General features: G+C 43.5%; 1 protein-coding gene across 12 annotated transcripts in view; it reads left to right on the plus strand.

Annotated features, from left to right (window-relative positions):
* The window catches only part of LOC106561933 (MAP kinase-activating death domain protein), a 90341-nt gene that overhangs the window by 19231 nt on the left and 55878 nt on the right, over positions 1-15232 (plus strand). For all 12 annotated transcript variants that reach the window (XM_045688981.2, XM_082957716.1, XM_082957715.1 and 9 more), the window contains exons 2-4: positions 9471-9686; positions 9808-10446; positions 14845-15148. In XM_045688981.2, the coding sequence (XP_045544937.2) occupies positions 9628-9686; positions 9808-10446; positions 14845-15148 (1002 nt within the window). In that variant the 5' untranslated portion in view covers positions 9471-9627. The remainder of the gene's footprint in view (positions 1-9470; positions 9687-9807; positions 10447-14844; positions 15149-15232) is intronic.

Genomic DNA, 15232 nt, shown 5'->3' on the forward strand with positions numbered 1-15232 from the left:
AGTATTTCATTATAGTAGTATTGATCTTATCAAAAGGTGTTGTATTGGAAGAGGAGAACTAGGTGTTTGAATGTGGCACAATGTGACCTATAGCCTATGATACAAAATAAACTCACTGGTCCATTTCCTGATTTATGTTGAATTGCAACGTGTATTTTGAATTCCTACATCTTAGTCATGGGTTGTTAAGGTGGATGTGGAGAAAGCTTATTTCCACATTTCATTTCCCCTGTCCTTTGGGCTACATCTCCATGAATCCTTAGCTAGATTACTTCTCATGCTCTCCAAACACTTGAGTTTGCAGTCCTCACTACAGATTATTTGACAGACCTGATCTGTCTTCTGTGAGATAATTGCAGTACTGTAGCTCAGCAAATGCCCTCTCTAGGGTTAGATAAGTACCTCATCAGATGGGCCTATAATTCAACATCAGCACAGTTTTTCTGGGAATATCAGATATCTGTTAGGCATACCAGAATGACACGGGCCTTGCAGGCATCACTTTGTGGTTTCATGCACAATGAATTTAGCTCGCTTTAAGTAACTGGCCAGTGTTTGCATATTTCTATGAAATATACAATACGAGTGAAATAGTTTTCCTTCCATTTACATTTTTTTTTTGTTAAACAGCTTTTCTGTGTTGGAATGGTGAGAGCGTACCACAACAGAATGGTGTGGGTGTACAACGGTTAGAAAAAATGCGAATGCGAGTTAGGCCCCCCCCAAAAACAAATCCCCCAACCAAGAGTCTTCTGTTCTGTTACCGAAATCCTTCATTTGTTTAGGGAAAACATTCCCTATTCCCTCAACCCTTGTTCTTTTTTACGTGACAAATGTATGCATCACAAATACAAATTCGCGCAGGACAAGTATTACTAGCGAACGATTATAGATACAGTATTACAGTATATGTCCAGGTGATAGGGCCACACTGATAATTCTTCCAGAGAAGACAAACAGCAGGACAATGACCCTAAGCATACTGATAAAGCAACACTCGAGTGGTTTAAGGGGAAACATTGAAATGACTTGGAATGGCCTAGTCAAAGCCCAGACCTCAATCCATTTGAGAATCTGTAGTATGACTTAAAGATTGCTGTACACCAGCAGGACCCGTCCAAGTTGAAGAAGCTGGAGCAGTTTTGCCTTGAAGAATGGGAATAAATTGCTGTGGCTAGATGTGCCAAGCTTATAGAGACATGACCCAAGAGACTTGCAGCTGTAGTTGCTGCATAAGGTGGCTCTACAAAGTATTGACTTTGGGGGGGTGAATAGTTATGCACGCTCAAGTTTTCATTTTTTTTTGTCTTATTTCTTGTTTCACAATAAAAAATATTTTGCATCTTCAAAGTCGTAGGCATGTTGTGTAAATCAAATCATACAAACCCCCCAATCTATTTTAATTCCAGGTTGTAAGGCAACAAAATAGGAACAATTCCAAGGGGGGTGAATACTTTTGCAAGCCACTGTAAGTATTCAGACCCTTTACTCAGTACTTGGTTGAAGCATCTTTGTCAGCGATTACAGCCTTGAGTCTTCTTGGGTATGATGCTACAAGTTTGGCACACCTGTATTTGGGGAGTTTCTCCCGTTCTTCTCTGCAGACCGTCTCAAGCTCGGTCAGGTTGGATGGGGAGCGTTGCTGCACAGCTATTTTCAGGTCTCTCCAGAGATGTTCGATCGGGTTCAAATCCGGGCTCTGGCTGGGCCACTCAAGGACATTCAGAGACTCCTGCGTTGTCTTGGCTGTGTGCTTGTTATCCTGTTGGAAGGTGAACCTTCGCCCCAGTCTGAGGTCCTGAGCGCTCTGGAGCAGGTTTTCATCAAGGATCTCTCTGTACTTTGCTCTGTTCATCTTTGCCTCGATCCTGACTAGTCTCCCAGTCCCTGCTGCTAAAAAACATCCCCACAGCATGATGCTGCCACCACCATGGTGCCAGCTTTCCTCCAAACGTGACGCTTGGCATTCAGGCCAAAGAGTTCAAGCTTGGTTTCATCAGACCAGAGAATCTTGCTTCTCATGGTCAGAGTCTTTAGGTGCCTTTTGCCAATACCCAAGCGGTCTGTCATGTGCCTATTACTGAGGAGTGGCTTCCGTCTGGCCTGATTGGTGGAGTGCTGCAGAGATGGTTGTCCTTATGGAAGATTCTCCCATCTCCACAGAGGAACTCTAGAGCTCTGTGACATTTTTACATTTTAGTCATTTAGCAGACGCTCTTATCCAGAGCGACCCACAACCCTGGCATGGCAAACACCATGCTCTACCAACTGAGCCACACGGGACCATTGGGTTCTTGGTCATCTCCCTGACCAAGGCCTTTCTCCCCCAATTGCTCAGTTTGGCCGGGCGGCCAGCTCTAGGAAGAGTCTTGGTGGTTCCAAACTTGGAGGCCACTGTGTTCTTGGGGACCAAGGATGATCAATGGAAACAGGATGCACCTGAGCTCAATTTCTAGTCTCATAACAAAGGGTCTGATTACTTTCTGAAGGCACTGTGTGTGTGTGTGTGTGTGTGTGTGTGAGAGAGAGACTAGGAACACTTACTGTTGTTGTAACTGTCATTCTTGCTCTATTCTTGTTCCATGTCTTGCCTAAGCAATACTTCATTTCATATGTCAGGCAGCTGTGTTTTTTGTTGTGTGCTTTTGTTTAGTACTAAATTGCAAAAGAAAATTCTTTCAAATAAAATATTTTTAAAAAGAACGTACTGTCAATATGATATACAAATATCAGAGAAAGTAAATGCATATATGTACTGTCTATATACTACATGGAACTATCTGGGAAAATATAGGCATGTACTGTAAATATACAGTACCAGTTTGGACACAGCAACTCATTCAAGGGTTTTTCTTTACAGTGAGGGAAAAAAGTATTTGATCCCCTGCTGATTTTACGTTTGCCCACTGACAAAGAAATGATCAGTCTATAATTTTAATGGTAGGTTTATTTGAACAGTGAGAGACAGAATAACAACAAAATCCTGAAAAACGCATGTCAAAAATGTTATAAATTGATTTGCATTTTAATGAGGGAAATAAGTATTTGACCCCCTCTCAATCAGAAAGATTTCTGGCTCCCAGGTGTCTTTTATTAAGGTAACGAGCTGAGATTAGGAGCACACTCTCTTAAAGGGAGTGCTCCTAATCTCAGCTTGTTACCTGTATAAAAGACACCTGTCCACAGAAGCAATCAATCAATCAGATTCCAAACTCTCCACCATGGCCAAGACCAAAGAGCTCTCCAAGGATGTCAGGGACAAGATTGTAGACCTACACAAGGCTGGAATGGGCTACAAGACCATCGCCAAGCAGCTTGGTGAGAAGGTGACAACAGTTAGTGCGATTATTCGCAAATGGAAGAAACACAAAAGAACTGTCAATCTCCCTCGGCCTGGGGCTCCATGCAAGATCTCACCTCGTGGAGTTGCAATGATCATGAGAACGGTGAGGAATCAGCCCAGAACTACACGGGAGGATCTTGTCAATGATCTCAAGGCAGCTGGGACAATAGTCACCAAGAAAACAATTGGTAACACACTACGCCGTGAAGGACTGAAATCCTGCAGCGCCCGCAAGGTCCGCCTGCTCAAAAAAGCACATATACATGCCCGTCTGAAGTTTGCCAATGAACATCTGGACAAACTTCACCGTATCAAATACTTTTTTCCCTCACTGTATTTGTAACATTTTCTACGTTGTAGAACAATAGTGAAGACATCAAAACTATGAAATGACACATGGAATCATGTAGTGACCAAAAAAGTGTTATACAACTATATTTTATATTTGAGATTATTTAAAGTAGCTACCCTTTGCCTTGATGACAGCTTTTGACAGAGATTTCTCTTATCACAGCCAATATACTCTAACTGTTTTAAAGTCACCATTGGCCTCATTGTGAAATCCCTGAGCGGTTTCCTTCCTTTCCGGCAACTGAGTTAGGAAGGACGCCTGTATCATTGTAGTTACTAGGTGTACTGATACACCATCCACAGCGTAATTAATAGCTTCACAATGCTCAAAGGGATATTCAATGTCTGCTTTTATTTTTATTTTACTCATCTAGCAATAGGTGCCCTTTGCTAGGCATTGGAAAACCTCCCTGGTCTTTGTGGTTGAATCTGTGTTTGAAATTTACTGCTCAACTGAGGGACCTTTCATATAAATTATATGTGTGGGGTACAGAGATGAGGGTAGTCATTCAAAAATCATGTTTAAAGTTATTATTGCACTCACAGTGAGCATGTGACTGACTTTTTAAGCACATTTTTACTCAACTTATTTAGGCTTGCCATAACAAAGGGGTTGAATACTTATTGAATTTGTAAAAATGTCTTAACATAATTCTGCTCTGACTTTATGAGGTATTCTGTATAGGCCAGTGACAAAATCTCAATTTAATCAATTTTAAATTCAGGCTGTAACACAACAAATTGTGGAAAAAGTCGAGGTGTGTGAATACTTTCTGAGGCACTGTATGTAAATGAAGGCATTGCACATTGCACAAGCCCTGCGGTTTTAAAATGGCTGTGTTCCTATGTGAATTTGCTCATGTTTTGAGCGCCGCCATTAGGTAAAAGATCAATAACAACAAAAATCACTTTTTTGTCCTTTTGAACAGTAATTGGCTTCCAAATCTCTTGTCTCTTAATTAAGACACAAACAAAACCATTTTTACATCTTAGTTTTGGGCTTTGTAGTAATCCTATTGTTTCTGACACCTTTATCTGAATCTCAGTTCTTCCCTTTCTAAAATTACTGGGCAGGTGTTTGTAGAAATTATAGTTTTGAAACTGAAGTGTACTTTGAGGGTAGTATAGAATATTGGGGCTCTTGCTTTGTTTCTAGAGCAAGGCTAATCCCTGCAGGCTTGATTGCGTCCGCCCAGTTGACTGAGTGTCTCATGCTGATGCCTCATCCACTTCTGAAGGGTCTTGCCAGATTCGCTGGCTGTGCGCTCCTGAGCTAATTATCCACCAGTGGTACCTTTGGGGTAACTAAAGGACATATATATACACACACACACACACACACACACACACACACACACACACACAGCAGTGTAGGTCTGTCATATGAGGATATAACACAGCCACAGAATCTTGCCTTTTTATTGGTTAGTTTGCCTCTAACAGTCACCATTGTTAGTTCTTAAAGATTTTATTATTTTAAAATATGTGTGTGTGTGTGTGTGTGTGTGTGTGTGTGTGTGTGTGTGTGTGTGTGTGTGTGTGTGTGTGTGTGTGTGTGTACAGTTGAAGTCGGAAGTTTACATACACCTTAGCCAAATACATTTAAACTCAGTTTTTCACAATTCCTGACATTTAATCAGAAAAAATCCTTGTATTAGGTTAGTTAGGATCACCACTTTATTTTAAGAATGTGAAATGTCAGAATAATAGTAGAGAGATGTATTTATTTCAGCTTTTATTTCTTTCATCACATTCCCAGTGAGTCAGAAGTTTACATTCACTCAGTTAGTATTTGGTAGCATTGCCTTTAAATTTGTTTAACTTGGGTCAAATGTTTCGGGTAGCCTTCCACAAGCTTCTCAAAATAAGTTGGGTGAATTTTGGCCCATTCCTCCTGACAGAGCTGGTGTAACTGAGTCAGGTTTGTAGGCCTCCTTGCTCGCACACGCTTTTTCAGTTCTGCCCACATATTTTCTATAGGATTGAGGTCAGGGCTTTGATGGCCACTTCAATACCTTGACCTTGTTGTCCTTAAGCCATTTTGTCACAACTTTGGAAGTATGCTTGGGCTCATTGTCCATTTGGAAGACCCATTTGCGACCAAGCTTTATCTTCCCGACTGATGTCTTGAGATGTTGCTTCAATATATCCACATACTTTTCCTCCCTCATGATGCCATCTATTTTGTGAAGTGCACCAGTCCCTCATGCAGCAAAGCACCTCCACAACATGATGCTGAATCGACAAAAATATGTTAACAATAGTGGTGGTATTTGTATCATCTTCTTTGTTTTGTTGACGTTCAGTGAGAGGTTATTTTCCTGACACCACACTCCCGAGGGCCCTCACCTCCTCCCTGTAGGCCGTCTCGTCGTTGTTGGTAATCAAGCCTACCACTGTAGTGTCATCTGTAAACTTGATTATTGAGTTGGAGCAAAGAAGTTATTTAATTTGTCTGGGAGCGAGACGTCGATGTCCGCGATGGGGCTGGTTTTCCTTTTGTAATCCGTGATTGTCTGTAGACCCTGCCACATACGTCTCGTGTTTGAGCTGTTGAATTGCGAATCTACTTTGTCTTTATACTGACGCTTTGCTTGTTTGATTGCCTTGCGGAGGGAATAGCTACACTATTTGTATTCGGTCATGTTTCCAGTGGCCTTGCCGTAATTAAAAGCGATGGTTCGCGCTTTCAGTTTTGCTAGAATGCTGCCATCAATCCACGGTTTCTGGTTAGTCACAGTGGGTACAACATCGCTGATGCACTTTCTAATAAACTCGCTCAACAAGTCAGCGTATACATCAATGTTGTTGTATTAGCCTACCCGGAACATATCCCAGTCCACGTGATCGAAGCAATCTTGAAGCGTGGAATCTGATTGGTCAGACCAACGTTGCATAGACCTGAGCACGGGCGTTTCCTGTTTTAGTTTCTGTCTATAGGCTGGGTGCATCAAAATAAAGTCGTGGTCAGAATTTCTGAAGGGAGGGCTTTGTATGCATCGCAGAAGTTAGAGTAGCAATGGTCGAGAATGCTACCAGCCCGTGTTGCGCATTCGATATGCTGATTAGAATTTAGGAAGCCTTGTTCTCTGATTAGCTGGAGATTTTAATAAAGCTACAATAAATGCAGCCTCAGGATGTATGGTTTCCAGTTTACATAGAGTCAAGTGAAGTTCTTTCAGGGCCATCGAGGTATCTGCTTGTGGAGGGTATATCCTCGGCTGTGACTATAATCGAAGAGAATTCTCTTGGTTGATAATGCGGTTGGCATTTGATTATAAGAAATTCTAGGTCAGGAGAACAAAAGGACTTAAGTCCCTGTATGTTGTTATGATCACACCATGAGTCGCTAATCATAAGGCATACACCCCCGCCCTTCTTCTTACCAGAGGGATGTTTGTTTCTGTTGGCACGATGCGTGAAGAAACCAGGTGGCTGTACCGACTCTGATAACATATCCCGAGTGAGCCATGTTTCCATGAAACAGAGAATGTTACAATCTCTGATGTCTCTCTGGAAGGCAACTCGTGCCCTAATTTCGTCCACCTTGTTGTCTAGAGATTGTACATTGTCGAGTAATATGCTCTGAAGCGGTGTATGGTGTGCTCGCCTTCTAAGTCTACCAAGAAGGCTGCTCCGTCCGCCTCTCCTGCGGTGACCGCTTTGTTTTGGATCGGCCTCTGGGATAGGATCCCACGCCCAGGGTGGCGGTCCGAACAAAGGATCTGCTTCGGGAAAGTCGTATTCCCTGTCGTAATGTTGATAAGTTGACGTTGCTTTTATATCCAATAGTTCTTCCCGGCTGTATGAAATAACACTTGAGATTTTCTGGGCTAACGATGTAAGAAATAATACATAAAAAAACAAATTACTGCATAGTTTCCTAAGGAACTGAAGCGAGGCGACCATCTCTGTCAGCAGTGGGTGATGGTCATGGTTACTCCTGTTTGCTGAGCCTGCCTTGTAATCATACTTCCATGTGCGACGTAGGAATCAAGCACCGGTTCGCACTATCATCAGTCACTAATGTCGTATATAGCCTTGGCTATGTATTTTTTCACACAATGAAATGTGATTTCTTTCTTGCAAAATTAGCTAGCTGTCTATAAGCGCTAAACATCATGCATTCGCCATTGAAAGTGCAGTGTTGATAGCTAATACTAATCAAATTAGAACAAAAGGCGAGTATATCTAGCTTTCTGTAGTGATTACCAATGTTAACAGACCTCTAGCTATGCTATGCTATGCTAACAGTAGTTGCTATCTAGCTACAGAGACAACTGATCATTAGGACTTAGCCTAAAGGCCATGATTAATTATTGTGAAGATCTACATTATAGACTGCGTTTCTTGCACATACCCTCATCTTTTTTTTATACATAGAGCACATACACTGAATATATAAAACATTAGGAACACCTTCCTAATATTGAGTTGTGTCCCCACCCCTTTTGCCCTCAGAACAGCCTCATTTCGTTGTGGCATGGACTCAAGGTCATTAGTAATACATCCTTTTTTTTTAAACAATGGCAATGCTAGCTATTCTGTCTTGGAATTTGAAAGGCCTGAACTGTCCTATTAAATGTTCCAGCTGTCTTGATATCCTAGCAAGAAACCTTGTTGATATAGCAATACTCCAAGAAACACACCTGGTTCAAAATGACTCGCATAGAATAGAGAACCATTTGTACAAACTGGCTGCTTTTTCCATCAGCCCCAAACAAAACTAAATGTGTAATCATAATGATGCATGAAGGTTAACGAACTAAAAAGTTGGTCACAAAAAAGAGACTGATCATAGATTCTTAAGATATTTGCCCGGGGTCGACATATTTCAAATGGCAATTGTCCACACTGCTGAGGTGGGGTGGGAACTCTCTTTTCTGTCTGTGAAACTGCATGACACACGCTACCTCAAATTAGTCATTTTTAACAGACGTGTTCAAGTTGTCATAGCAGTATTAGCTAGACGAGCTTGAATTACAAAAAAATGGTTAAACAAATAAGCCTTGTGTGTTTTAGCTGCTTTGTCAATTTACCGTCAGTTTTAGGCAATAGATTTCCATTCAAAACATTTACAATTACCCTTGCTACTTTAGCCTTGTTCACACTGCAGGCCTTAATGCTCAAATCAGTTTAGTTTTTCAAATCCGTTTTGGAATGCTGACTGTTCAAACAGTAAGTTTACAAGTGATCAAATTGCATTTGTGTGTATTCAGACCTCAGTCATTTGCTGACGTGGCTATGCTAGTTGTCATAGTAACGACGGGTGTGTGCGCAGTGTTGTAGGTTGATTGGTGGTGGTGATTATGATTCCTATCACTCACAAGTGATGTAGCAAGCTAAGCTAACTTTCAAAACGAGTCCTTTTTGGCTAACCACAGCATTCAACTACCTAGCTAGGTAGCTGTTCAGCGTTCTAGCACATTCACCATTTTTTTTTGTAAACAATTAACAAGCAAGTTAGCTACCACATGTTCTCGTCAAACTGTCAACAGATTAGCTAGAAAGCAACAAAATATGCCAAATAACAATCTAAAAAACACTTGAGGGCAAATAAATTGCATGGCCAGGAATCAGATTTGTATGTGGCTTGAAATATCCCATTCCATGGGCTTTTTGGCAGTTCAGACTGCAGGAAAAAGAAAATATTTGAGTTAGATGTGCCAAAAAATAGGTTCAGAGTCACTTCAAACTGCCAGTGTGAACAAGGCTTTAGTGAACGAATAAAGCTGAAAACCATAACCGTAACATACTACATTTTCTTGTTTTGCAGGTTTCCCCATTTCTTTTCTCAGGTGTCCACAATGACAACTAAGGTCCTGCATGCTCCTCCCACACCTAGCCCTTCCTCTTCGTGATTGAACAGCTGCTGACTGACCAGAGAGGTGAAAAATGTCTGTGTTGCCATGACTTAAAGACATCAATCAAAGATGGAGAAAAAGAAAATGTGCCCCCGTCTACTGGACTACCTGGTGGTGGTCGGAGCCAGGTGAGGACTTAACAGTCCAATCCCAAACTGATTCCTATTACCTCACATTATATCGTTAGCCCTTTGTTTTTTAATTCAAGACTGTTTCTGATGCCCATTCTCCCTCCATCCTACCTTCCAGGCAGCCCAGCACTGACAGTGGGTCCCAGACCCCCCAGCTCCTCCGCCGTTACCCGCTGGAGGACCACCCAGACTTCCCTCTGTCCCCGGACGTGGTCTTCTTCTGTCAGCCTGAGGGATGCCAGAGCATCCGGCAGCGCCGAGTCAGCCTGCGAGACGACGCCTCCTTCGTCTTCGCACTCACTGACAAAGACTCGGGCATCACACGCTATGGTATCTGCGTCAACTTCTACCGCTCCTTCCAGCGAGGGGGGCACCGCCGCGACAAGGCGGGTAGCAGTGGAACGGCGGCGCAGACAGTGGAAGCGACCAGCGAGAGTTCCGATGGCAGCGGTGGCTGCCCCACTGCCTCCACGTTGCCGACACCTGCCAGTGCTGACACAACGACCACATCTGCGCCAGGCACGGAGCCGGGACCACCCGGTGGCGAGCCAAATGCCGGCAGGTCCCCTCGGCACAAACGCAGCACTGCCAAGATGGTCAGTCGGAACCGCGACAGCACGCTGACCTCGCTGTGCATGATCAGCCACTACCCCTTTTTCTCCACCTTTAGGGAGTGCCTGTACATCCTCAAGAGAATGGTGGACTGCTGCAGCCACAGGTTGACCCAGCGCGCCGGCCTGCCCCGCGCAACTCAGAGGTGAGACCTATGCATAGTGCCAGGCGTATCAAACGATGGAGCCCCCTGGTTTCCATTTCTTTCAGGAGATTTAGTTGAGCAAACTCACAACGTTGCTAAAACTATCCTAAAACTACCCAGGCCAGAACACTTCCAACCGTAGTACTAACCCCACTCATGATATTTAATGGACAAGATGGAATTGCCCCACTCATTTATATTTTAAAACAACACTGTGGTCTGAAATGCCGGAGGATTCAATTCTTGGAGGTGAAATGGACACTGGACAGTGAGGAGTGTCATCAGTGAGTCAGCAGGGCTTTGCCTTATCCCCTATTGTGGGGTCTCCTAACAAATGCTGCAGGAAATGCACCACCCTGCTCTCGAAGACACACACACACACACACACACACACACACACCCCGGCACATGGCCTATCATGCTGCTGTCGGGTGGTGTTCATGTAAGGCAATTGATGAAGATCTGTGAACATTGTGTGCATGCATCTTTACACACACAGGGTATTGAGACATTCCCATGCAAAAACATTTTACGTGCAATAATGTTTATTATTTTCACGAGTTCTATGATGTTTTCTTAGAGATATATATTGAAAATCATTATTTGAATAATTTTAACTTATTACAGTAACTTATTTATTTGCTTGTATTGGAAGTTTTCCTCCCTCAAAAAACAACCCTGTCTCCTTTCCTCTATAACGATCAACACCACAATGGATCCATATATTGTCTGCCCAGACAATAGTAACAATTGTCCCTCTAGTAACAATTGTCGCTCAGCTCCAGGAAAAGCACAGTATAGCCAATTCCTGTGTGTAGTAGTAGCAGCAGATGTCGGTAAACAACAGTACCCTGTCAGAAGCAGAGGGGAATAAAGCACAGATAGAAGCTGTGAGATGCTTCTTCTTCGGGTTAATGAAGACCTCACTCACTGTCGTGACATTTTCCCTGGTCTGCGCGGTGACGGAGACCGAGAGAGAGACCCAAGGATCGTGCTCAGGGATCGAAATGGTAGCACTTGTGCTCCTAACTTCAAAAAGTTAGGAGCACCACATAAATCTTGGAAGCACCAGAAAAATAGATTTGTAAATTGATTTAGATATAGCCAGCATTGGGCCTATATGAATCCTACTTACTTTTGAAGCACAGCTCCTGAAAAAGATATCACTTTCTTTCTTTCTGTGCAACCAAATGTTTGCATATACTGGTAAGTTACCAGGTTGTTATTAGGGCCACACGATAATATGGGGTAAAAAAATATAATTGTGCTTTTTCAACCGACTCTTGTAATTTGACTTGCGATATACAGTGGGGGGGAAAAGTATTTGATCCCCTGCTGATTTTGTACGTTTGCCCACTGATAAAGAAAGGATCAGTCTATAATTTTAATGGTAGGTTTATTTGAACAGTGAGAGACATAATAACAACAAAAATATCCAGAAAAACGCATGTCAAAAATGTTATAAATTGATTTGAATTTTAATGTGGGAAATAAGTATTTGACCCCCTCTCAATCAGAAAGATTTCTGGCTCCCAGGTGTCTTTTATACAGGTAACAAGCTGAGATTAGGAGCACACTCTTAAAGGGAGTGCTCCTAACCGCAGCTTGTTACCTGTAAAAAAGACACCTGTCCACAGAAGCAATCAATCAATCAGATTCCAAACTCTCCACCATGGCCAAGACCAAAGAGCTCTCCAAGGATGTCAGGGACAAGATTGTAGACCTACACAGGGCTGGAATGGACTACAAGACCATTGCCAAGCAGCCTGGTGAGAAGGTGACAACATTTGGTGCGATTATTCGCAAATGGAAGAAACACAAAAGAACTGTCAATATCCCTTGGCCTGGGGCTCCATGCCTCGTGGGGTTGCAATGATCATGAGAACGGTGAGGAATCAGCCCAGAACTACACGGGAGGATCTTGTCAATGATCTCAAGGCAGCTGGGACCATAGTCACCAAGAAAACAATTGGTAACACACTACGCCGTGAAGGACTGAAATCCTGCAGCGCCCGCAAGGTCCCCCTGCTCAAGAATACATATACATGCCCGTCTGAAGTTTGCCAATGAACATCTGAATGATTCAGAGGACAACTGGTGAAAGTGTTGTGGTCAGATGAGACCACAATAGAGCTCTTTGGCATCAACTCAACTCGCCATGTTTGGAGGAGGAGGAATGCTGCCTATGACCCCAAGAACACCATCCCCACCATCAAACATGGAGGTGGAAACATTATGCTTTGGGGGTGTTTTTCTTCTAAGGGGACAGGACAACTTCACCGCGTCAAAGGGACGGGGCCATGTACCGTCAAATCTTGGGTGAGAACATCCTTCTCTCAGTCAGGGCAATGAAAATGGGTCGTGGATGGGTATTCCAGCATGACAATGGCCCAAAACACACGGCCAAGGCAACAAAGAAGTGGCTCAAGAAGAAGCACATTAAGGTCCTGGAGTGGCCTAGCCAGTCTTCAGACCTTAATCCCATAGAAAATCTGTGGAGGGAGCGGAAGGTTCGAGTTGCCAAACGTCAGCCTCGAAACCTTAATGACTTGGAGAAGATCTGCAAAGAGGAGTGGGACAAAATCCCTCCTGAGATGTGTGCAAACCTGGTGGCCAACTACAAGAAACGTCTGACCTCTGTGATTGCCAACAAGGGTTTTGCCACCAAGTACTAAGTCATGTTTTGCAGAGGGGTCAAATACTTATTTCCCTCATTAAAATGCAAATCATTTTATAACATTTTTGACATGCGTTTTTCAGGATTTTTTTGTAGTTATTTTGTCTCTCACTGTTCAAATAAACCTACCATTAAAATTATAGACTGATCATTTCTTTGTAAGTGGGCAAACGTACAAAATCAGCAGGGGATCAAATACTTTTCCCCCCTACTGTAGATCAAACTGTAAATCAAAACACTTGGGTGAACTGTTGGAATCATATAAATACTATTCAAAATTCTAACAAATTAAAAAGCCAGCTAGGAGTTATGACAGGGTGGGAACCAATGTGTTGGTCAGTGTTTCCCAGGGGACCCTAATCACATTTTAAATAGATGCTGCATTTGGACAAAGATTTTAGAATAGGCTATCTGATTCAGAACATGGCGTTGCACAAACAACATGCTGATCTACACCGCCACTGGTAACAACCTGTATGAAAGCTAATGTTTGCTTTGCCCTAGCTTGAGCTTTTAGCTAAATGGAATTTTAGCTAGCTAGTTAGCGATCAGCATTAGCATTATTTTAGGCATATGCCAGCTTCCTTAGACTAACTTGGGTTTTGCAGAGAGCAAGATACACAAAGTAATAGTATAATAGAGAAGACCTGTAGATTCATATTTAGAAACAGCCTGGAAAGCGCCATCGTTCTTGTTTTGGAAGAATATGTTGAGTGTATGAATTGACACCATGCTGAGAGAAAAAAAGGCTGTGGAGGAACCAAAGACAGTAACTCTGTGGAGGAATTGTGTGCTCCCTGCTTGATTAACAGGGGCCGGTGCTTGGCGTGTGTGTGGTTCGGGAACTGGAAGCAAGCAGATGCAGGAGACAGTCTTATTTGAGCAGTGTAGAGAAGTGTTGCGGTGAAATACTGTTAGACATTTATTTATTTGTGATTTTGCTCCCAAAATAAAACCCCAGGTCGTACAGCAAAATATTTAGTCGTATATGTGTCCAAATTTCTCACACTTTAGAGCCCTAGCCGTGCTGCCTTACATAACACTGTGAGGGTCTACTGCGTTGGAGGCTGCTGCGGCACACACATACACACAGGCGCACAGACAAACACGCACACAGTAACACTTACACAGTCCCTGAAGCCTATGACATGCGCACACACATTCACACACAGCGCTCGCCTGACAGATTGAGGTCTCTGACTGCCTTCAGGGAGCAGCTGCAGTGGGCGGCGGCCCAGGGCGAGCTCTGATGAGCTAATGATTAATCTCCCTCCCTAGCCAACAGACGCCAGGCAATTGCAAAGAGGGTTTAATGCCGCCACGTTGTGTGTACAGGTGTGTACGTTCAGAGTGGAGGGCTGTCGACATATCGGCGGCTCATATCGGCGATCTTGTTTGCTCATTACACATTGACAGTGTACAGTGGAATGCAGAGGGAAGGGTGTTTTGTCTGTGTAAATGTAGTTATAAGGCTTTGATGATGTAGCACTCGCTTAATATTAGAATAATGTATGTGAACAGGTGGCGTCGCTGTGCGGTTTGATTGGGCGGATTATCTCACAGGATATGGTTGAGCTTTTATCACCTGTTGAAGTATGATTGTAATATGATTTGTTGACTGTCTCCTGTCAGGGACACCATTTTCATCTGCATGTAACAGAGGCCTCTACATGTGTATCTAAACTGTCAGTTTGTTGACTGACTTGTCATTCTGCCACCAGGGACACCATGTGGCGCGTGTTCACAGGGGCCCTGTTGGTGGAGGAGAAGGGCAGCCAGCTGCTGGCTGACCTGCGGGAGATCGAGTCCTGGGTCTACCGCCTCCTGCGCTCCCCGGTGCCCGTGGCGGGCCAACGGCGCGTAGATGTGGAGGTGCTGCCCCACGAGATGCAGCCGGCACTCACCTTCGCCCTGCCCGACAACTCTCGCTTCTCCATGGTGGACTTCCCCCTGCACCTGCCCCTGGAGTTGCTGGGTGTGGACGCCTGCCTCATGGTGCTCAGCTGCATCCTGCTGGAGCATAAGGTTAGGGGAAAGGGTGGACGTTTTAAATGGAGTTTAACCTGAGAACTGAGTAGTTATTTAGGATGCAAAATGATTTGCAAATCA

Source organism: Salmo salar, chromosome 11 (assembly GCF_965601325.2).
Source record: "Salmo salar chromosome 11, fSalSal1, whole genome shotgun sequence".
Taxonomy (NCBI): domain Eukaryota; kingdom Metazoa; phylum Chordata; class Actinopteri; order Salmoniformes; family Salmonidae; genus Salmo; species Salmo salar.